This window comes from Tursiops truncatus, chromosome 2 (assembly GCF_011762595.2).
Source record: "Tursiops truncatus isolate mTurTru1 chromosome 2, mTurTru1.mat.Y, whole genome shotgun sequence".
Lineage (NCBI taxonomy): Eukaryota > Metazoa > Chordata > Mammalia > Artiodactyla > Delphinidae > Tursiops > Tursiops truncatus.
The window spans coordinates 74,590,887-74,612,872 of record NC_047035.1 but is presented as its reverse complement, the minus strand read 5'-3'; the positions used below and the strand labels follow the sequence as shown (position 1 = coordinate 74,612,872).

Genomic DNA, 21,986 nt, shown 5'->3' with positions numbered 1-21,986 from the left:
GGCCCCCCAGGCCCAGCCTCGCCCGGCCCCGGGCCCAGCGCAGCCCCGTGGGTGGGCGGGCGGGCGCCTGAACACGTCCCTTCCTGCAGAGGGCCGCCATCTGGCAGGGACACTGAGCTGCAAGCACATCGAGACGTCGGCCGCGCTGCACCACAACACGCGGGAGCTCTTCGAGGGAGCGGTGCGCCAGATCCGGCTGCGGCGGGGCCCGAACCGCGCTGGGGGCCCGCAGCCCGAGTGGGGCAGGCCCGAGGGCCCCGCGCCACCCACGCGCCGCGAGAGCCTCACCAAGAAGGCCAAGCGCTTCCTTGCCAACCTGGTGCCGCGCAACACCAAGTTCTTCAAGCAGCGCTCCAGGTCGTGTCACGACCTCTCCGTTCTCTGAGCCACGGTCGCTATGGTCACCGCGGTCGCCATGGTCACCGCGGTCGCCATGGTCACCGCGCCCTCCGCTCGCCCCCTCGCCCCGCCCCGCCCCCGTCCGGCTTCCTCTGTGAAGACAGTCTAGGAAACCAGAAACTCCCGGGACGCCCCGGTGTGACTACGGGAGCCGGGCCCCCCGCCCCCGGACCCCGGCAGGCGTCGCCCCACCCGCTCCGCGCGCTCTCCGGTTACCTCCCGGCCTCGGGGCTCCTGGAAGGCGAGGACGCTGACCCGCGGGGGTCGTGCAGCGGCTGTTGGGCGGGGCGGCTTCCGGCGGGCGGGGAGGAAAGTAGTTCTGCGAGGTATTTTGTTTTTTTGTTAATTCACGCTTGACCACCTCTCCCGTAAAGAGATGCTAAAAGCAAGAACTGGAAAAGTGCTTTGTAAACTCCTTTACAGTTTTCCCCCTTTGTACTCAGCGCGAATATGCCTCAACTTTAAGAGATCCTTAAAGGTAAAGACACGGAGCCGCTTCTTTGAGACTTTCCTAAAGCGTCCTGGCTCTGATCTGCTACACTTGTGCACTTTGCCTTTAAGAAGTTCTTAAAGGCAAGGGCCTGGAAGCGCTGTTCTTCTGAATTGATTGTGATTTACCACAGCACTTCCCCTTTAAGGTTATTAAGGGGAAGGTGTGCAGAGACTTGCCTGAAGAGCTGAGCGGTGGCAACCCGCCTTTAGCCAGGTCCCAGGAGGCACCAGCAAGGCAGCCACCCTTCCCTTTTCAATAAAGAATTTTTCTACTGCACTTGCTTACTTTGACCCTCTGTTCTCAAAATCCCCCCACGGAAGGGATGGGTGGATTTAGGTTCCTTGCTCCTCTGAGCCTGAGTTTTCTTGTCTGTAACGGTTCTAGGGAGACTCCGGAACTGACTCAGTCCTGGAGTAGTCATAACAAGGGGCAAAAGGCCCCTAAGATTACGGAGCCCAGCTTGTCCCTTTGCCAATGAAAAAACAGACCTGGAGAGGAGCAGGGACCCGTTAGAATTAATTTGGTAACTCGGTGACCAAGTCCCCATCACCTTACCCCTTACCGGCAAGGAGCCCGCTGGAGGCTACATTTTTTTTTTTTTTTTTTTTTTTTTGCGATACGTGGGCCTCTCACCGCTGCGGCTTCTCCCGCCGCGGAGCACAGGCTCCGGACGCGCAGGCTCAGCGGCCATGGCTCACGGGCCCAGCCGCTCTGCGGCATGTAGGATCCTCCCGGACCGGGGCACGAACCCGCGTCCCCCGCATCGGCAGGCGGACTCTCAACCACTGCGCCACCAGGGAAGCCCTGGAGGCTACATTTTGCGCCTAGAAGTACACTCAGCTGTGGCCTGGGCTGCTTCAAGGTGGAGCCACATCCAACAGGGAGGCCCATCAGCTGGGGCGTGATAGGGTTGGCCTGCACCTCCCCAGCTGTCACCTGCAAGGTCCCTGTGAGAACTGAAGCTGTCAGTGCCTCCCCTGGGGACGCCCACGCCTGCTGCTGCCTGAGCTAAGAGTCTGAACAAAGAGCAGAGGCAGCAGTTCCCCTCACCCCTAGACATACAATACAGCTACCCGAGCACCTGAGGGCCAGGCCTCCACTCTACCCCACCCAACTTCCCAGAACTCGATGGAAAGAGGGATGAGATGTCTCCTGAGTCCTTGCAGCTGGGGAGGAGCCAAGGGGGACCAGCCCAGCACAGGTGATGAGATGATGATATGAATAATGACACTATCCTTAGGACTTTATTTATCTCAATTCTTTAATGACTATATGGTGTCACTACCTCTTTTACTGTGGAAGAAACAGTAACTTGTCTGAGGTCAATAAGCAAGAGCTGGGATTGCACTCTCGTCTTCTTGATACTTAATGGTGATTGTATCCAGCCTTACATCTGAGGTTCCCCTTCAGTGAGGATTAGGGGAAGAGGGAGAGGGACAGTAGAAAGAATGCAGGGGACACTATGGGCAGAGCCATGGGCAGTGGCTGTGGTAAAAGGGCCAGAGAAATTACACGGCTATAGTGGCGTAAGCCAGCTCTAAACTCTGGGGACCAGGAACAGCGGCAGTGCAAATTGTAAACTGCAGGAAAACACACTGGGCGCGTTAAGGGACCAGATGGTCCTATAGTTGCGTTGAAACCTCAGGGACATGAAGAGGAGGGCTGAGATGAGCACTGAAAAGAAGTTTGGGAGCCCTATTGCAAAGGACCTTAAATGCCAGGCAAAGGAGTTTGTGCCCAATTCTGTAGGCAGTGAGAGTCACTGAAGGGTTTTGAGTGTGTAAGTGACATGATGGGGCTGGTCCTTTGGGAAGGGGAGGCAAGGAGATGGACTGAAGCAGCAGAGGCAAGGCCTGAAGAGATGAGTTTAGGCGACAATCACAGAAATACACATGGAAGGTAATGAAGGACCACACTGAGGGAGATGGCAGTGGGAAAGGAGAGGCGGCATGGAACGTACAGTCAGAATCTGTGGGACTTGCAACTGAGTGGCTGGGTATAAAGACAGGGAGAAGTTGCAGGTGATGGGAGGATGGTGAGGAACTGGGAGTTAGGGGGCAGGGGAGGTAGCCGGTAAATGGCTCCATTTTGGAGACTCTTGGAGTTTGAGATGCTCAGAAATACATCCCTGGACAGCTGAGTCTGAAATTCAGAACAAGGTAGGGCAAGAGACACAGATAGGAGAATAATTGCCATACCAATGGTAGTAGAAAAGCCAGAGGAAAGGATGAGATGCAGGGCAGTCGCACAGGGCCCCATGCTTAGTTTAATGCTCTGCTGTCACTTGAACGAGGCTCCTTGAAGAAGGAACCCTGCATTTTCATTTTGCACCAGGGACCCACTAAGGGAGAGACTAAGAGGGTGCAATACAGGCTGGGATCCTTAGCCTCAAACCAAACATGGGTTTTAGGGGTCTGTGATTCTTGTGAAATGGTACAATCTGATGCGTTTGTGCTGTCATGCATTTGTCTAATAGGTTCATGAATTTCATCAGATTTCCAAAGGGGTCTGTGACCCAACAAATCACAAGCCGGGATGGTACTGACTGCTGCTGAGAAGGGGAACTGGGTGGGTGGACGACAAGTGTAGGAGGTTTACTTTTCACTGCATGCCTTTTTTCTACCTTTTGGGTTTTTAACTATGGCTAAATAAATAACTTTTTAAAATAAATTTATTTATTTTTGGCTGCATTGGGTCTTTGTTGCTGCTCGCGGGTTTTCTCTAGTTGCGGAGAGCGGGGGCTACTTTGTTGCGGTGGGCAGGCTTCTCATTGTGGTGGCTTCTCTTGTTGCAAAGCACGGGCTCTAGGCATGCAGGCTTCAGTAGTTGTGGCACGAGGGCTCAGTAGTTGTGGCTCACAGCCTCAGTATTTGTGGCGCATGGGTTCAGTTGCTCCGCAGCATGTGGGATCTTTCCGGACCAGGGATCGAACCCATGTCCCCTGCATTGGCAGGCGGATTCTTAACCGCTGTGCCACCAGGGAAGTCCCTAAGCTAAATCATTTAAAACAAAACAAAGCTTTGGTGTTCCAGAGAAAGAAGAGGGACCAAAGAGAGAATCCTGGGGACAGGCAGATAGAGAAGGTGGGGATGCAGCTGCCAAAGAAGTGGTGGAGGAACTAGGGTTGAGCTGGTAGTGGCTATTGCCCAGGGAGAAGGGTTTTCTAAAGGAAGAGTACCACCACTGGTCAAATGTGGCAGGAGGGGAGAATGAGGAACCAGAAGGCCCAGTGCCTTTCATGTGGCAGAAGTCTAAAGATGATGACAGCAGGACCTCCCCCATGAGGGGAGCCACACACGCCACAAGCTTCCCTCCCCCCAACTCAGCCAGTTCCATCAGCCCGACCCATCTGTCTGTTCCCTCCAGACGCCTACAGGAAAGAGCTCAGAACAGACAGAAGCTGAAGCCCCACTCCTGCTAGACTTGGGAGAGGTGGGGTCTTCTCTGAGATCCTAGCCACTCTTCTCCCTCCCTCTGATCAAGGCAAAGTAAGCCCAGGCTGCTGATCTGCGCTGGCATGAGACCAGCAAAGGGGCCCGATGCTGAGCTGCCTGTGCCAGGTAAGATCCTCTCTGCCCTCATGCGCCTCTTTTTTTTTTTAAAATAAATTTATTTATTTATTATTTTTGGCTCTGTTGGGTCTTTGTTGCTGCGCGCGGCTTTCTCTAGTTGCAGAGAGCAGGGGCTACTCTTTGTTGCGGTGTGCAGGCTTTTCACTGCGGTGGCCTCTCCTGTTGCGGAGCATGGGCTCTAGGTGCACGGGCTTCAGTAGTTGTGGCATGCGGGCTCCAGAGCGCAGGCTCAGTAGTTGTGGTGCACGGGCTTAGTTGCTCCGGGCATGTGGGATCTTCCCGGACCAGGGCTTGAACCTGGGTTCGAGCAGGCAGATTGGCAGGCGGATTCTTAACCACTGAGTCACCAGGGAAGCCCCGTGCTCCTCTTAACCACTGTAATTTTGACTTGGGGTCTGTGCTCCCTTATCAGCCCAGTCCCTGCCCAACCTCTACTAACCCCATGCCTCCTGGCCCACAAGGCCTCCTCATTGGCCAAGAGCATAGACTGGGTGTTCTCTCCCTGAGAGGCCAGAAGTGAGGCCAGTCCTGTCTTAGAAGTTATCCCTCTGCTCTGGGCCTCCGCTTACAACTGGGCCTTTCTGCCCTGCTGCATCTAACCCTTCTTAGAGACTGGAACAGGGGCTCTCCTCTTCTGAAGGACTACCGGAGTCATGGAAGGACACTCCGCAAGTCTTCTGCATTAAATCCTCACCCCCAGAAAGTCCACCCATACATACATCTTTTTATTAATCTAATTGTTCCAATCCACATCAGTCTAAGTAAAATCTTCCTGGACGTTTTAATCCTTCATCTATAAATGCTTGTTGCTCTGCTCAAGTACTGCCATATGCCAGTCACTGTGCTGGGCCCTACAGAGAAACAAATACAGATAAGGCACTATCCCTGCCCTCAAGCAGCTTACAATTGAGCTGGAGAGACAGGCCAAGTTGGAGGCAGCACTACCATGGCCAAAACAGCAGCAAACTATACCACATTCTGACTATCTAACTGCAAGCTATATCACGTGCTCTAAGAGTCTGAATGGAAGAGACAGAACATTTGGAAGACATGTTTTAGGAACTGGGCCTTGAAGGTTATACAATAGGCTGTAGATAGATGGGGGAAAGAAGGAAAAGAAATGTCTTGCGGCAAAACCACATGAGCAAATGTACAGGAGAAATGGTGGGCAGCCTGCCACATGATGAGGTAAAGACCCTCCCTGTACAGAAGGAAGCAAAATTTGGGAGGATGTCAAAGGGTCCCAAAACCAGACAAGAGCATTCTGCTTCTTAGTCCTTTATCACCTGGTGGCTCTCTGATGGAAATACTCAAGGAATTTGAGTCTTGATGTCATGACTCTACAGCTTGGTGGCCTTGTAAACTCAAGGCATGAATATAAATTCAATGGGGCTGTGCAAGCCTTTTACCTGGCACTCAGGCTCACTATTTTCTGGATGGAAGTCTATGGAGAAAGTCACTCTTAACCTCTCTTGTCTTTCTGAACCTCAGCTCTTCCCAATTATAAAAGGAGAATAAGGGCTTCCCTGGCGGCCCAGTGGTTAGGACTCTGCGCTTCCGGTGGGAACTAAGATCCTGCCTGCCATAAGGCGTGGCCAATAAATAGATAAATAAATAAAATGAGGATAATAATACCTATCCTGTAGGATAATCATGAGGACTAGATAAAAATGCAAATATCTTCATGATTATACAAATGAGCAGTGGAAAGTAATGCTTTTTACAAAAATTATTATTTTTCTTTTTTAAAAAATTTTTATTGGAGTATAGTTGATTTAGAAGCAATGTTTTTCTTTTGTTTTTGTTTTTGTTTGCGGTACGCGGGCCTCTCACTGTTGTGGCCTCTCCCGTTGCGGAGCACAGGCTCCGGACGCGCAGGCTCAGCGGCCATGGCTCACGGGCCTAGCTACTCTGCAGCATGTGGGATCTTCCCGGACCGGTGCACGAACCCGCGTCCCCTGCATCGGCGGGCGGACTCTCAACCACTGAGCCACCAGGGAAGCCCTAGAAGCAATGTTTTTTTGCAACCTGTGTCTGGTCCCTTATTCAGGCAACCATGTAACATGCTAATCTCTCAAAGCATGGCACCACTCTGGAGATACATATTTAAGTTGTGGTCCACAAAGTCCAACAGCCTCCCGCAAGACTCACAGGTAACCCATTATCGGATTTCTTGTTTGGGTAGTTTTGGGGGGAAGATTGGCAACTGAAGCCTAAGGGTGGTATTATACTACAGTTTCCCGTTTTTCTGTTCAAATTACAACTTTAGGCAGAGGACCTGTGCTGATTTAAAACACTATTCTGAAAGGAAACTGCCAGAGTAGGTAGGGCTAGGCTCTGGAGACCACAAAGACAGGTGCTATAGGAATGCTTGGGGGAGATTAGGGGGGATGCTTGCAAAGGACTATAACAGAGACTGCTCTGGGATTTTCCCTAGCCAGACCAAGCAAAGGGCACTAGGTATCCTGAAGGTACTTGAGGGGCCCACCTTGATTTTCCAAAGCCATCTGGTTGTTACCTGATTATAGAGTTTCAAGTATAAAGAGATTTGACCAGTGGGATTTGTTTTCCTGAAAGGTAGCCTGACTGTGTGTGACCTAGGACCTTGTAAGCCTGGGACTTTAGCCCAGGAACAATGAAGGTTTATTTTCACCATTGCCCCACCATCAGTTCTGCCCCTGTAAATCTCGAGCATTCTCAAAGTTGGGGAGGAGAATTAGGTCAGGTAGAAAGTCAAGTATGTAGGCATCCAGAGGAATGGGAAGCTATCAAGTTCTAAGGCCTCTACAGGTTATCATTTCATTGAATCCTCACAACATCCCCGAGACAGGTACTACTGTTATCATCTCCTTTCTAAAAGGGAGGAGTCTGAGTTAGAGAAGTAACACCTAAGCTTACTCAGCTGGTTTGTGGCAGAAGAGAGATCGGAACCACTTGGTGGTGTTCTAGAGTATGATCTTTCTGCTACAGGGTGGAGGTCCCCTGGTTGGGCCCAGGAAGTGGGAGAAGGAGGCTAATTCTCAGCACCATTCATTTTAAACAGGTAGGCTTCAGGATGCTTGAAAGCTGACTCAAGTTCCCATCCTTTCTGGAATATTGGCAAGAGTCTGACAAGTCTCTGATTTCCAAGGTCATTGTTTCCCTCTTGCAATCCAGCACCGACTGGCTCTTTTCCAATCTTCAGGCACCTCATCCACCCACTGCCCTCAAAAATAACTGCTTAATGGGTCTCCAGTAACTCCACCCAACTCCTTAAGGGCTCCTGAGAGCAGATCGTCTCGGAGAGCCAAGAGAACTCATCCAACTTTTAAAAGTGATCTTTGATCATCTCTTTCCTTGCCTCCATCTTCCCACACGATCTAAGTTGACTGGTCTGCTTCACCTCACACAGAGCTCTCTCAACCAAGAACACACTTTGAGGGGTTTCCCTGGCGGCGCAGTGGTTAAGAATCCGCCTGCCAATGCAGGAGACACAGGTTCGAGGCCTGGTCCGGGAAGATCCCACATGCTGTGGAGCAACTAAGCCCATGTACCACAACTACTGAGCCTGCACTCTAGAGCCTGCGAGCCACAACTACTGAGCCCGCGTGCCACAACTACTGAGCCTGCGTGCCGCAACTGTAAAGGCCTGTGCGCCTAGAGCCCGTGCTCTGCAACAAGAAGCCACTGCAATGAGAAGCCTTCACACTGCAACGAAGACACAATGCAGCCAAAAAAAAAAAAAAAAAGAATACACTTTGCAAGCAATCAATTCTGGATATAGAGTGCAAAAGTTGGGAGGGAAGGGGGGGATATCTGAAGTCAGAAGATTCAGACACACAGCTTCAGATCAGAACTCCTTTCCTGCATTCAGCTCATGACTACTGACTTCACCTGGTTGTCATGGAAACATCAGTCTCTCGTGGTGGCAAGCAGCACTTTAGAAAGCTTCACAGGCTACCATGGTAACACCAAAAAGAGTAAAGCTGCCTCCTCTCTTCCAGCGGTGAGGAAGAAATGGACGAGACTGCTAGGAAAAGCAGGCTAGAAGGGACAGCCTCTGGAAAGCCTGGCTCTGACTTGAACTGAGGGGAATTAATTCAACTCAACAGATACGAAATATGTGCAAACAAAACAGTAATGAATGGGCTTCCCTGGTGGCGCAGGGTTGAGAGTCCGCCTGCCGATGCAGGGGATGCGGGTTCGTGCCCCGGTCCGGGAAGATCCCACATGCCACCGAGCGGCTGGGCCCATGAGCTATGGCTGCTGAGCCTGCGCGTCCGGAGCCTGTGCTCCGCAATGGGAGAGGCCACAACAGTGAGAGGCCCGCGTACAGCAAAAAAAAAAACCAGTAATGAAAAAGACACATCTATGACTGGCTTCATCAAGCTATAACCATCTAGTAACAGAGTTTACAAAGAACTGTAAATAAAGTCAGAATAAGACCTACATAGGACCAAGAATACTGAAAAGGAAAATCAACTTCAACTAGGAAATCATCAGTCTTAAAGGACAGGATTTTGACCAGTAAAGAGGGGCAGGAAAAGAGAACAAGACAGTAGACATGGAAGTGGAAGAATTCAGGATATACTGAGAACTATGAGTAAAGAGACAGAAAAAGTGACACTTCCCCATGACTCCAAGGCTTTGGCTTCCACAGTGTTGCTGAGGCAGGTTAAGATTAAGATCAAGGGATCTGAAGCTAGACTGGACTGAAATCCCAAACTTGCTAACTGCATTATCGGGGGACAAGTTACTTAACCTTTGGGGTATCAGTTTCCTCATTAACAAAGTAAAGATAATAAAAGAATCTACTTCAGAGGGGTCGTTGTGAGGATTAAACAATTCAATACATATAAAATGATTAGAACAATGCCTAACCCACACCAAATCCTGCATAAACGTAAATTCTCATTAATTGTTAACCGCTCCACTTTTTGGTGCCAGGACAGCCTCTTCGCACTGTCCAAGTAATACTCCCCCCCACTTAATTTTTTCCAGTTGCAGCATGCAAGCTTCTTGGTTGCGGCATGCATGCAGGATCTAGTTCCCTGACCAGGGATCGAACCTGGGCCGCCCTGCATTGGGAGCGTGGAGTCTTACCCACTGGACCACCAGGGAAATCCCTGTCCAAGTAATACTTCCTGATTCGCACCAGACTCTTGAATAGAAAACAGGGGCTGTGACAGAATACCTCCAAGTTTTTAGCTCATTTCCCTTCCTTAGAAGCACCAAGACTAAAGGTTCATAGGTCACAGCCCTGCTTCCACTGGTAGCCCACAGAGCCTAAGAAAGAAGTAGGGTGAATCCCAATGTAAAGAACACAGCAGTTTAAAGAACAGGAAGGAATGCCACTGCCTTAGAAAAGAGAGAAGTGGAGGCTATAAGCCGAAAGTCAAGTGAAAAATCCCATTTAGAATTGAGGACTCGTGGGGAAATTCTAACTGCGCTGGGAACAGACCTGGGCAACAGTCTCATCTCTACTCCCACCTTAGCCACCATGCTCAGGCAGGAGGTTGAGGGAGGCTCCTTTACATTAGGCTGGGCCCAGAGGCTGTTCACTGCCCCTTCTCTCCACTCCAACCACCCTCTACAGAAGGATGAATAATAAGAAGGCACTGAGTCACACGCAGTGACACTGGCTGTTACCCACTAGACGTTGTCACCTTATGTAGGTTAAGACTAGAAAAGAAGTTGTCTTTGACATTCCCTTACTTCCACCCTTGTCTCTCTCCCAGCAAAAAGCTACGCAAGCCTCTAAGAACAAGGAGCAAGGAAGAACTGAGGTGGAAGGACCCAAAATGCAGGAAGGCCAAAGCAGCTAGGAATGGGAGTATAAGGAAACTGAGCAGTGCGGGGGGCCCACCTGAGGGCAGGAAGCAAGGCCTGGGGGTACCTACAGTTTGAAGATGTTCAAGACTGCCATGAGGAGGCCTGGCCCATAGCCTCAGGAGGATGCATAAAAATGGTCTGCACTGAGGTCAGGTTGCCTTAGCAGCTGCATCAATAACTGCAAAGGACTGGGCCTTAGTCAGCTGCTCCTACCTGAAAATAACGTGGCCTCCTTCCCTTCTCCCAGGTCCAGAGAGCAAATTAGTACAGGGAAGGGGTAGGGGTGACAGTGGGTGAGACTGCAGCAGCCTGGAAGTCCCTCCAGAGTCCCAGTGGCCTTTTATGCCACAAGTAGGTTTCAGGTACTTAACACTGCAGTGTAAAGAGCAACGTCATAAGCTAACCACTAAAAAACCATCATTCTGCTTAGAAGCCTTAACTGACAAGTTAAAACCTAGCAGCAATTATCCAAATTTTTAGCATGACAATACACTCTCAACATTCTGTTGCACAGAGACCAGTAAAGAATGGAGGAAGCCCACAGAGCCCTGTCCCTGAACTTCAGACCTTCTCCTTTTGGTTGGTCCCTAGTTGGTGAGCCAGGCTCTGGACTAGCCCCTTGTTCTAAGCCTTACAAAGCAGGCAGAGGAAGGTGTGCCCTCACCTTTGGAAGGGCCATGTGTGGAATACTCAGCTCCCTGGAAATTCATCAATCGGACTCAGGCCTGTGTTATCAAAGCCATTGGAAAGAAGAGTTGGGGGGACTGAAAGGGCAAACAATGACAGACTTAAGGCCTGGGGAGCCCTGATGTATAATGCCCAAACCCCTTTGGATATTGGACTGGATGTCTACTACAAAAAGGTCCAAAGGCGGGTACAGAGCTCAACAAAGTAAGAATGGTGAGCTTAGAAGGCTTCTCTGGTACTTAAGCTCCTCAGGATCACGAAACACCCTTAGAGCAAGGTGCAGAATGTGCTACTGTCACACTGCCATCTGGTGGAAAGACAAGATCTGTCCCCAGGCAGAGAGAGGGAGCCTGGAGGTCTGTCCACTAGGCAGGGAGGTTTGGAGATAATCAAGATAAAGACAGAAGGAGACCACAGGGCATAAAGACCACGGGAGTATAAAGCAGATACAGATGGCATGTGTGCCTTTTGTCTGTTTTTCTTTCTAAAGATCAGATATTTAAAAAATTAAAATAAAGAAAAGAAAACTTAATAGCATTACAAATGTTTTATATCCCTAGAACCATTCGTGGTTTTGGCTCAGGAGAAGTTAACGTCAGACAGACACACCACTGGACCGAGACCACACATGGGCAGCCGCCGCCACAACCGTGGGACCTGCCTTTTGTACAAAGTTTATATATATATATATATTTATATTTATGTACACAGACACAAGGGTATAAAATACAGTGAGAAGGACTCACGTGTGCCCAGCTGGGCCTGAGCCCACAGTCTCCAGAGGCACATGGAAGTGGTGGAGAGAAGCAGCCTCCCCTCCATCCTCCCACCCTGGGCCAAAGGAAGGACAACTACACAAAGGAAGATGGAAGATACCAGAAAGGTACCCCACCTTTCACTGAACTCCCGAATGCCCCTAAGACATCCAAAATGGCTGGCAGGAGAGATCATTCCCACACCTCCCAGCAAGATGTTGAGCCCACAGTAGCAGTTCTGGCCCCAAGCTAAGGTTTAAGGCAGGCTTCCCAACACACGTCTGTGCTATCTTCCAGGGCCCTTGTAGCAGCAAGCCAGCACTTTCAAGGTTCACTCCCTCAAACCCCAAAGTCCTCACAGACCAGAGGTCTTAAAGGTTTTCCGTGACAGACTGTACAGTAAAGGTACAGGCAGGCAAAGAGCGGTTAGTTCCTTCAGTTAATGCCCTATGGCCTTCCCAATGGGGGAGGAATCAAGGAATCAGTAAGAGGCGGTTGTAAAGGGCAAGGAAGGTCATCCCAGGAGACGATAAATACAGAGAAACAGATGTTCAATTCAAGTGCAGATTCTGTTCTCTTCAACTGGCAGCTTTGCTCACCAGAGTCCATTCCCACTGCGGCTGCGGTGGGCAGGAGCTCTTCTTGGTGTCCTAGGGGGTCCCAGTTCCCCCACCGTCAATGTTCACACCCTCAGGATGGTTTGGTCCACAGAATGGAGAGAAGGGGCCATGGAAGGGTAGACGTGGAGAAGGGAGTGGCAGGACCCAGAGGCACAGGTAGGCAGTGGACTGCGCCACTAATTACCTGTGGCATGGAGAAGATGTAAACGGGAAGCCGGAGGAAAGAAAGTTAACTGTGAACACTGAAATGAGCTGGGCCTTGAGACTCACATGGTTTGGCGGGTAAAGAGGCTGGAAAGCTGGAAGCACTGGGAGGCGATTGCCTGGGAGGCGAGGTTCAGGGCCGGACTCAGAGCTGGAACAAAGAGAGACAAGGGAGTTAGCACAGAGCATTCTTGCCTTCCAGGCCCGACCCTTCTCTCCCTTTCCCAAGTCCAAGCCTACCCGTCAAAGCCGCTGGGTTCAGGGCCCCCAAAGGAACTGCTCCATTCAGTTGCAAGGCAGCAGCTTGGGCAACAGCAGCAGTGGTCGGCAGCTGGATTCCAGAGCCTCAGAGGAAAAGACGAGGTGGGGTTAAGTCCTAACCCTTGATGTAAAATTCAACGCCATGTTCTTCACTCTGCAGAGAAGCCCTACCTTCTGCCAATTTGGCCATGAGCTGCAAACGTCCACCCGCTGATCCCAGATCCAGATCCTGGTCTCCATCAGGAAAAGTGATGTCTGTGCCACCATCCAGTCGCTCGGTCACATGGCCAACCCTCATAGGCCGACCAGCAAGCTCAAAGCCATTCAACTGTTCCAGGGCCCGGCGGGCACACTCAGAGTCAGAGAACTACAAGAAACCCAGGTCATATCAGGTACCTCCTGGCCACAGACATGCTCTCAAAGCCCCACTAATACTCTCTCGTCCTACTGTCCCATGAAAATTGCATGCTCACTGTGGCTCAAACTTTTCTTTCCCAGGGAATGTGACCTAAGATCCCCATGCCCGCAAATAGTTCTCTAAAAAAGACCTTTTCCAGCTGACTCAAGGGCAATCGCTTTTCAATCTCCAGCTCCACTGAGAACCTAACAGTGCATCATTTGTAGGGAGCCCAGCCTGATAGGCTGTTTCACAAATGGACATATCAAATGGAAGTAAGACAGGCGGAGATCCAAGGCTCCTGAGCTTTAATTTCAGCCCTCAGGACTAGTAAGTTTCAGTCCTTAGTCAAGAACCAGGAACGTGGAACTCCAGAGCCCAGGCTCAGGAAGGTGCACACCCTGGTACTGAAAGCGAGACTGCACCCCCACTCCCACCCCACCCCAGTGCGGCTGACTCTGGCCCACTGGCCAGAAGGCCTCTACTCTCTCATCCCTTCCAGCAGCAGCACTAGCAGCAGCCTGGCATAAAGAGGATTCCCAGTCTGCTGTTTATGTGTCAAGGGTGTTGACCTAAAAGGCAGGAACACAAGGGCAAAAAGGCCCCACAGAAGCCTTTCTGCATCTGAGACACACAGGGAGCTAGAAAAGGTACTTGCCACCATGAACAGCACAGCTGGCTTTATTTACTCTGGTATTACCTGTCCTAGGGCCTGGCATGTGGTACTGACAGTTCCTAGGCAGGTGGTATAGGTGGCTTGCTTTTACCAGATACTTCTGAGATGAGCAATTCCCACGGTAGAACACAACCTACCTCCCCTCTGCCCTGCAGGCAACTGGGGGGGTGTATGCTGCCTAGATTGAGCCCAGAAAATATCAGCTTCTATTAGACTTTGTGGCTGGCAGCCAGTCCTAGCCTGGAGTCACATGGGGCTGGAAGAACCAGTTATGGGAATTGGAAACAATTTTGTTGGAGTGTCAGGAAAAGGTGAGACTTGCCCACTATTAGGTGGCCTTACTGTTTTCCCTATAGTGGTATTTAAATATAAAGATATTTCTCAATGGGGAAACTGCTTCAAACTGGGTAGGACCAGAGAGAAGTATATACCTTCTTATTCCCACCCCATCATGAAAATATACCAATTCTATAAAGCACATCTATAAAGGCCCGTACCTAACCTCCCTCATGCCCCCAACCTCTTAGCTGCAGCCTGGAATCGTTACTATTACCCAGAGAGCAAGCTGTAGCACCAGGGAAGCTGGTTGACCTCCTGGACACCCCATACCAGTGCCACTGACAGAGTGTAGGAGCAAAGCCATGATCTCAAGCAATGCACTCATCTCAAGGGGCAGAAGGCTAGTCCAAGCTTCAGGCACCAGGGTTTATGGGTCATTTAGACAGTTCCTATGGGAGGAGGATGAAGCTAAGCTGCAAAATCAGACAAGTGGACAAACCTAAACTAAAATTAAAAAGTTGAAGACTAGAGACTCACCGTAATAAAACCATAACCTTTAGAGCGGCCTGTATCTGAGTCCTTCATCAGGACAATATTATCAATCTGCAGAATAGAGAAAAATAATCAATAATCTTTTGGCTAAGCCACACCTTTGATCTTTCCTACCCAAACTGTTCTATTTTTTTGGCCATGTGCAGCATGTGGCACATGGGATCTTAGTTTCCCAACCAGGGATCAAACCTGCGCCCCCGAAGTGGAAGCATGGAGTCTTAACCACTGGACCGCCAGGGAAGTCCCCTACCCAGATTGTTCTAAATACCTCTAACTTTCTAACCAACCCATTACAGCTCTCCAAATCATTTTAAAAATGAGATAAAGCCCATCACTTTCCCAAACACTTTTTCTGACTCATCTTACTTCATATGGACCCCATTATTTGATTTCATGGTGCCTAATTTGTCTCCTGAGCAGTATGAATACAGAGATGGAGCCCAACTCCTCCAGCATGGACCCACATGGCCATTGTTAAACACGCAATGGGTTAATCATGGTCAGACAGAACGAGAAGGTACACTCGCCCTCCCCACTTTTTCCGATTCCCTTCAGAGGTTTCCCTCACTTTCTACTCACTTTGCCAAAGGGCTCAAAGATGCCCCGGAGCATGTCCTCGGTGATATTGAAGTGCAGGGAGCCCACGTAGAGGCGCATTGGTCCACCACTGCCCTTCTGCAGGTTGTTGGCCATGGCTGCCAGTCGGTTTTTCTCAGCCTGTGGAAGAAGGAAATGATGGGTCATGCCCCACACCTACCACCATTATCTCCATCTTCTTATGTCCATTTCTCAGGCTGCTCACCTGTGAGGCCTGTACAATGATAGGCACTCCCAGCAGCCGCTGTCCGGTCAGCCCAATGGCAAGTGGCACAGACTGGATCTCACAGAATTCCACATAGGCAATGCCCTTAGAACGACGTGAGTTCCGATCTGAGATGATACGTACATCTCGAACCTATCCAGGGCAAAAAGAAAATCCTGAATTGGGCATAAAGGGGGATGGATAGAAGACAGGCTTCTCAGAGACAACTAAGAGGGGGAAGAGGTTTACCTTGCCAACAGCCGAGAAAAAGTCCTCCAGGTCCCGAGGCCGAATGCGGGCAGCTAACTGCATACAGAACACCGTGCGGGCATCCCGCTCCTCAGGACTCAGATTATCAACTGGCTCCCTAAAGAGTGAGCAAAATCGTCGAGACCCTCCCTGCCAGTACATGGTCATCATTCTTCAGCTACCCTCAAGTACTACACATTCCTGTGGTTTGGCTCAAACCGCTTTTTATTCATAACTCACAATCCCTAAAAGAGTGCTCATTGTCACTCACCTGACTGGGCTCTTCTCCCGGAAATGAGGACTCTTACTGTGTCCATACCTACGCCTACGGAACAGAGAACAACCAAACTGAAAACCGTGTCACCCACCTTTATCCACACTGGCCCAGTGCTGGGTCTTCCACCATGAGAAAACCAGATTACAGCACCTCATCGCACATGCCAATTCTGAGTATCACCCCTCCAGTAACTGGGTCTCCTGCCTACCCCAAAACATGATACAAAGGTGATCTTATAAGCAAAAGGTGATACCCAGTGGCAAGCGGTGGACTCCTGTAGCGCACACGATCCTCACGACGTCGGTCTCGACTTCGTGACTCACTACTATGTCGACGTTCCCAGCTACGGCTGCGGTGACGACGCTGCCGATCTCGACTCCGGCTCCGACTGCTTCTCCGCCTATGACGGTCTCGACTACGACTGTGGACGGCAATGACTGTTAAGCTCCTTAAAGAACAATCCAACCTTTCTGGCCTTTAATGTATAGCTTTCCCTGGTATCTTTCCATTTATAATTCTCAAAACCCAAGCGGCCCCAGAATGACTGACCTGCGTTTTCTATCCCTGCTTTTACTATGGCTCCGACTCCTCTTCTTCCTGTGAAAGAGAGCATAAACTCTTACTACTGAGGTTTCATCACCTCTCCCAAGGATAAGAAATGACACTAAAGCAAAGGTGAAACAGAAAGCAGTGAAAGACCAAAGCCTAGAAGACAATATGGCAGAAGTTCACAGCAATGGCATGACATCAGTTTACACAGAGCCCTGAATGCTGTCAGGCATCTGAAATGGCCATTTTCCCCCACAAAACCAAGCAAAAGCTCATGTTTCCAAATCAGAGATCCTCTTGCTATTTTACTCAAGTGAAATACTACATCGACGCTAGGACTGATCCACAAGTCTATCCACAAATCTACACTGGCAAGCGAAGACTAGAAGATCATTAAGCCAGGTCACCATCATTCCCATGACCCAGTGGAGCCATTACTAAAAGTCAGAAGTCTTACCAGCAACCACCTCCCTGTTCTGGCTGTTTCTATAATGGACACAGTTGCTTCCCTTCCTCAAGCTGCCAACCCATTTTCCTCAGGCCACACTCACCTGCCTGCCTCCCCACTGGCGCTGCTCCCACTGGTGCCACTGCCACTGCTGCCGGTACAGCTGGTGCTGTTGGTGGTGTTACTAGGGCTCTCCTTTTCAACCTCGTTAGTTTGCTGCTCATCCTGAGGGGTTCGCCAGGAAAATGACACAAGGTACCAGGTGGCAGACACACAGATTCCATTGGGCAAAGAAAGAAGTGGACAAGGAAGAAAGCTCATGAAATCGAAGCTCTCAATCATCTAAACAGTTTCTAAGCACCTGGATCTCCTAACAAAAAGAATAAGAGAAGAAGGACGGAAACTACCCAAAAAGATCAGATTTTGAAGTCAAACCTTTAGCTACCCCAACATCTGTTCCACTAACATTTCCCTGGAGAGTGAGAAATGAGAGTTATGTCTGAGATACACTGACCTTCTACTGTGTCACTGAGAGCTGTGAGCAAAGCACTGGTTCCCACCGCAACTTCATGTCCCCTCCACCCCCAGTTTTTGGGGCCCTTTCTGTAAGCATGGCCCTTGAGTATCGGTCTCCAGCAGAGCTTACTAAAAGATTATGCCTTGAGCTTCCCTGGTGGCACAGTGGTTGAGAGTCCGCCTGCCGATGCAGGGGACACGGGTTTGTGCCCTGGTCCGGGAGGATCCCACATGCCGCGGAACGGCTGGGCCCGTGAGCCGTGGCCGCTGGGCCTGCGTGTCCGGAGCCTGTGCTCCACAACGGGAGAGGCCACAACAGTGAGAGGCCCATGTACCGCAAAAAAAAAAAAAAAGATTATGCCTTTTATGAAAGCCACTGCACATAATAAACAAACAGGGAAAGAAGATTCACAAAACGTTGAAACTGATGATCCACAAGTGCTTTTCCTTACCAGCCCAATTCCAAGAGTGAGATGGGGAATCTTACCTCCTCTTTTTTATAGGGAGCCTCCAGCATGGCCTCAATCACTATATCAAAGTCATCGGATGCCATTGTAGCAGATCTGAGAAGAGGACATCAATACATAAGAACCTCATTTATATTTTTCCTCCCCTTCCAGCACCCCACATTCCCTCCCCCCTCCAAGAAACAGACTTCAGGATATACAGTTCTGTTTCTTGAACTCCAAAGGTACCTTACCCGCTGTTGTTTACCCTATGTTTATTTTTGTACCTTACAGATCTGAACGAGTTCTGCTTTGTGGCTTAGAAAAGGTCAGGGGTCTAGAAGAAAACTGAATATCTAGGTAGAGACAAAATACAATATAGACCCTGTCCTGTGAAAAGAAAATGTTGGTACTCAAAATTACTATTTATTTTACAACGGACACTTGGCCTCCATTCTACTGTTCAAAATTCTGAATAAATAATTGGTTTAAACATAAATTGGCACATATTTCCAATAAAAAGGTAAGAACGCATGACTAAAAATTAGGAGCAAGAGAAAGCAATACCAGAATAATGCAGATTAGTCCTAAGCTTTTCCCCACACCACCGCCCAACACAAATAATGAGGGGATTCATCATTAAGCATTTTCTGTACAATACCGACCAGAGTTTGGGTAACTCAGAAAGACCATGATTAAGATAGGCTTAACCAGTCCCACTTTGAAGCCTTTCTGTCTAGGAAGGTACAGTAGGACTTCTCGCCTACCCCAAGCTTTCACATCTAGCAATGGTCTTTCCCAAGTCTGTCCACCACAGGTCTATAAGTAAAAAAAAACAGAAGACACCAAACAAAATCAATAGGATAAATTATTCAGAAATTACTGGTCTGAAATTATCAATATACATAACACGGATGAATCTCAAAATAATTATGCTGAGTGGAAGGAAACAGGTTAAAAAAAGCATACATACTGTATGATTTCATTTACATAAAATTCTAGAAAATGTAAACTAACCTGTAGTGACAGAAAGCAGACCAGTGGTTACCTAGGGCTAAGAATAGGTGGGAAGGGGCTCGGATGAAAGGATTATAAAAGGGCATTTTGGAATTTGAGGGGTGATGGTTTCATGGGTGTTAACTCATATCAAAACACATCAAACTGTACACTTTAATGTGTACGGTTATATTTTATATCAATTATATCTTAATAAAGCTGAAAAAAAACTAATCTAAATACTTTCTATACAAGGAGGTTAATCATAATTAGACTTTCCATATCCTCAAGAGCTTCGTCCTCTTTAAAGCAGCTAATGCATCATCCAATCATGCTGTCTTGGTTGCCCTCAGAGTCCATAGCCTATTTTGATGATTTAATAAAAGTAATCATTATATCAATATCTATCATTTATAGTACCTAACATTGCTAGGCACTATGCTAAACATGTTACAGAGATAAGATTCTTGGAAAGAGCCAACCAATAAAACTTACTTGGAGCCAAATTTAAGGCTTACAATGGAAACCAAACCAAAATAAAATAGGTGTGTCTAAAAACCAGTGAACTCAATCTCTTATACTAACACCTTACATTTATTTAACAATCAATGGTAACATATGCTACAAGCAAATACTGGATCTAATGCACAGATGAGGGACTTCCCTGGTGGTCCAGCAGGTAAGACCCCGTGCTCCCAATGCAGGGGGCCCAGGTTCGATCCCTGGTCAGGGAACTAGATCCCACATGCATGCTGCAAGTAAAAAGCCCATATGCCGCAACTAAAGATCCCACGTGCCTGAACTAAGACCCGGCACAGCAGAAAGGAAGGGGGGGGGGAGGGAAGAAGGAAAGAAGGACGGAAGAAAGATTTTAAAAATGCACAGATGAAAAAACTGAGGTTCTGTGAACTGCCCAAAGTCACAAAGCTCAAATGGAGGAGCTGACCCTTGATCATAAATCTTCCGACTCTTAAGTCTAATATTCTAACAGGTTACTGCTCTCTCATGTGGTTTATAACTTAAACCCTAAAGGAAATTTAAAAAAGAAAAGTACACAGCTTACCAAGATGTCTATTTTTAAATATATACTGACCTGAAGAATTAATGTTCTGATAGATATATCAAAAGAATCAGTCCCATTAGTCACACCTATTGTGTGGCTTACAGATACTCAGCGTGTAACAGTATATGCTACAAAACATTAGAAACCAGGCTGACTTTAATATATGCTATCTAATTTTAATATATGCCAGCATATATCTTAACATATGCTACTGTGGGAAAAAACGGTTCTAAAAGTAAGTTTTTGATCTACAAGCTCTGTTCCTTTCATTCATTTTTTTTTTTTTTTGCACTACGCGGGCCTCTCACTGCTGCGACCTCTCCCGTTGCGGAGCACAGGCTCCGGACATGCAGGCCCAGCGGCCACAGCTCACGGGCCCAGCCACTCCACAGCATGTGGGATCTTCTCGGACCGGGACACGAACCCATGTCCCCTGCATCGGCAGGCGGACTCTCAACCACTGCGCCACCAGGGAAGCCCCTTTCATTCATTTTGGCTGCCAAATCTATACAAATTTTCTAAGTGTCATAACGCTTCTCTTTTTTACAGTCTGCCTTTAACTCTCCAAATGAAATGCTTCAAGAACTGCTCTTTGTTGAGTGCTAGTACAGCATAGGGATAACTTAACACCAAAAAAAACTTTCATGTAAGTTGACAAATGAACCCCTTCCTAAGGAATAAAGTTTTCAGACTTCAGAAACAAATGAATGAATCTATTTAAGCACAGACATATATAACACCAGCACACTCTGAAACTTGCAATCTTGCTGGGTTTAGTCTTTCTAGATGTCCTAAAAACAGAATGTCCCAAACACTATGTGCTTTCACGTTGGGAGTTTTCAAACTCTTTGAGTCCTAACTTATGGATCAAAGTCCACTCAATCCCATACATTAAAATATTATAGTGCTTTCTTCCAACCCTGCTTCAAAAACTACGTTAGAGGCCCATAATCACGGCACTACGTGGACCTTGTCATAGCACAGACAAGACCCAAGCCAGCACTTAGGCCCCACTGCCGCGGGGGCAAAGGAGAGTGAAGAACCACTGTCAGCCCCATCAGGCAGAATTCACCAAACGCTGGAATCCCAGGGGTGATGGTAGCGCCATCTCCTGGGTCGGGTAACTGAGCTGGGCACAAACATCTCCAAACTGAGGACAGCTTAATTAAGAAAAACAAACAATGAGAAAGATAAAAACATTCCCCATGTTGTGTAACAGCCAAGGCCACGCTTCAAAAAATGGTCCTACAAGTTACCGACAGGCAGCATCTCTGCGAGGGCCAGTGTCCCGATTCTAAACCCTCGTATGTGGCCCCATTATGCTCCTCTACCGCCACAGGATGTGTGGGCACAGTGGCCAACATACTGAACATGAGTCTTTGAGAGGCTGAAGATTGAGGAAGAAGCCTCAATTCCCTCATCTCTGAGTGGTGGCACTAGGGGCTGAAAACGGATCCCACATGTCCTCTCAGACCGTGGTGGGTCGATGCTCCCTCACAGTGTGGGACACCCTAAATGTCAAGGCTGCGGGGACCTGGAAAGAGATCAGTCATTGGGACCCTTGAAACAGCATCTTCATCGCTAAAGGATGTAGCCACGAGGGTGCCGATGGACTACAGTTAGGTAGCGAACACTTCCAGATCAAAGTAAACAAAAAATGTTTTTAATTTTAAAAGTTTGCCCAATTCTGCTCTTGACGCCATTTTCTGCCTGTGACGTCAGGGGGAGGCGCCGTGCGACAACGTCACGCATAGGTGACGTTTCGGGGGGGGACACGGTTTCGGGGTTTCTTACCAGTTCCGGGTCCCCGCAGGGTGGGGGGGGTCCCCGTTCCCTTCGTTCCTTTGGGTGTGTCGGGGGACGCGAAGCACGACTCCCTTCCAGAGACTCAGCAGTAAGAGCCCCACTACAACTGGAGCTGCTCCTCTTCCCGC

At 48.9% G+C, this 21,986-nt stretch overlaps 2 protein-coding genes across 9 annotated transcripts in view; one reads left to right on the top strand and one right to left on the bottom strand.

Moving 5' to 3' along the window:
• Positions 1 to 1,168, top strand: part of REM2 (RRAD and GEM like GTPase 2) — an 8,664-nt gene extending 7,496 nt beyond the window's left edge. For both annotated transcript variants that reach the window (XM_033851358.2, XM_033851357.2), the window contains exon 5: positions 90 to 1,168. In XM_033851358.2, coding sequence (XP_033707249.1) covers positions 90 to 385 — 296 coding nt within the window. In that variant the 3' untranslated portion in view covers positions 386 to 1,168. The remainder of the gene's footprint in view (positions 1 to 89) is intronic.
• RBM23 (RNA binding motif protein 23) lies at positions 729 to 21,986 on the bottom strand. Of its 7 annotated transcripts, XM_019948569.3 has the most exons (15): positions 21,847 to 21,984; positions 18,761 to 18,812; positions 18,035 to 18,110; positions 17,135 to 17,256; positions 16,584 to 16,631; positions 16,288 to 16,455; positions 16,029 to 16,082; positions 15,758 to 15,875; positions 15,509 to 15,661; positions 15,286 to 15,423; positions 14,692 to 14,757; positions 12,974 to 13,169; positions 12,782 to 12,886; positions 12,608 to 12,692; positions 729 to 12,521 (listed from the first exon to the last, which is right to left on the bottom strand). In XM_019948569.3, the coding sequence occupies exons 3-15, from the start codon at positions 18,098 to 18,100 to the stop codon at positions 12,518 to 12,520; spliced, it is 1,323 nt and encodes a 440-aa protein (XP_019804128.1). In that variant the 5' UTR covers positions 18,101 to 18,110; positions 18,761 to 18,812; positions 21,847 to 21,984; the 3' UTR covers positions 729 to 12,517. The 7 variants fall into 7 exon arrangements, with proteins under 7 accessions (XP_019804128.1, XP_004313410.1, XP_073655645.1 ...); XM_004313362.4 differs by lacking the exon at positions 18,761 to 18,812 and having other exon boundaries at positions 21,847 to 21,986; XM_073799544.1 differs by lacking the exon at positions 21,847 to 21,984 and having other exon boundaries at positions 18,761 to 20,404.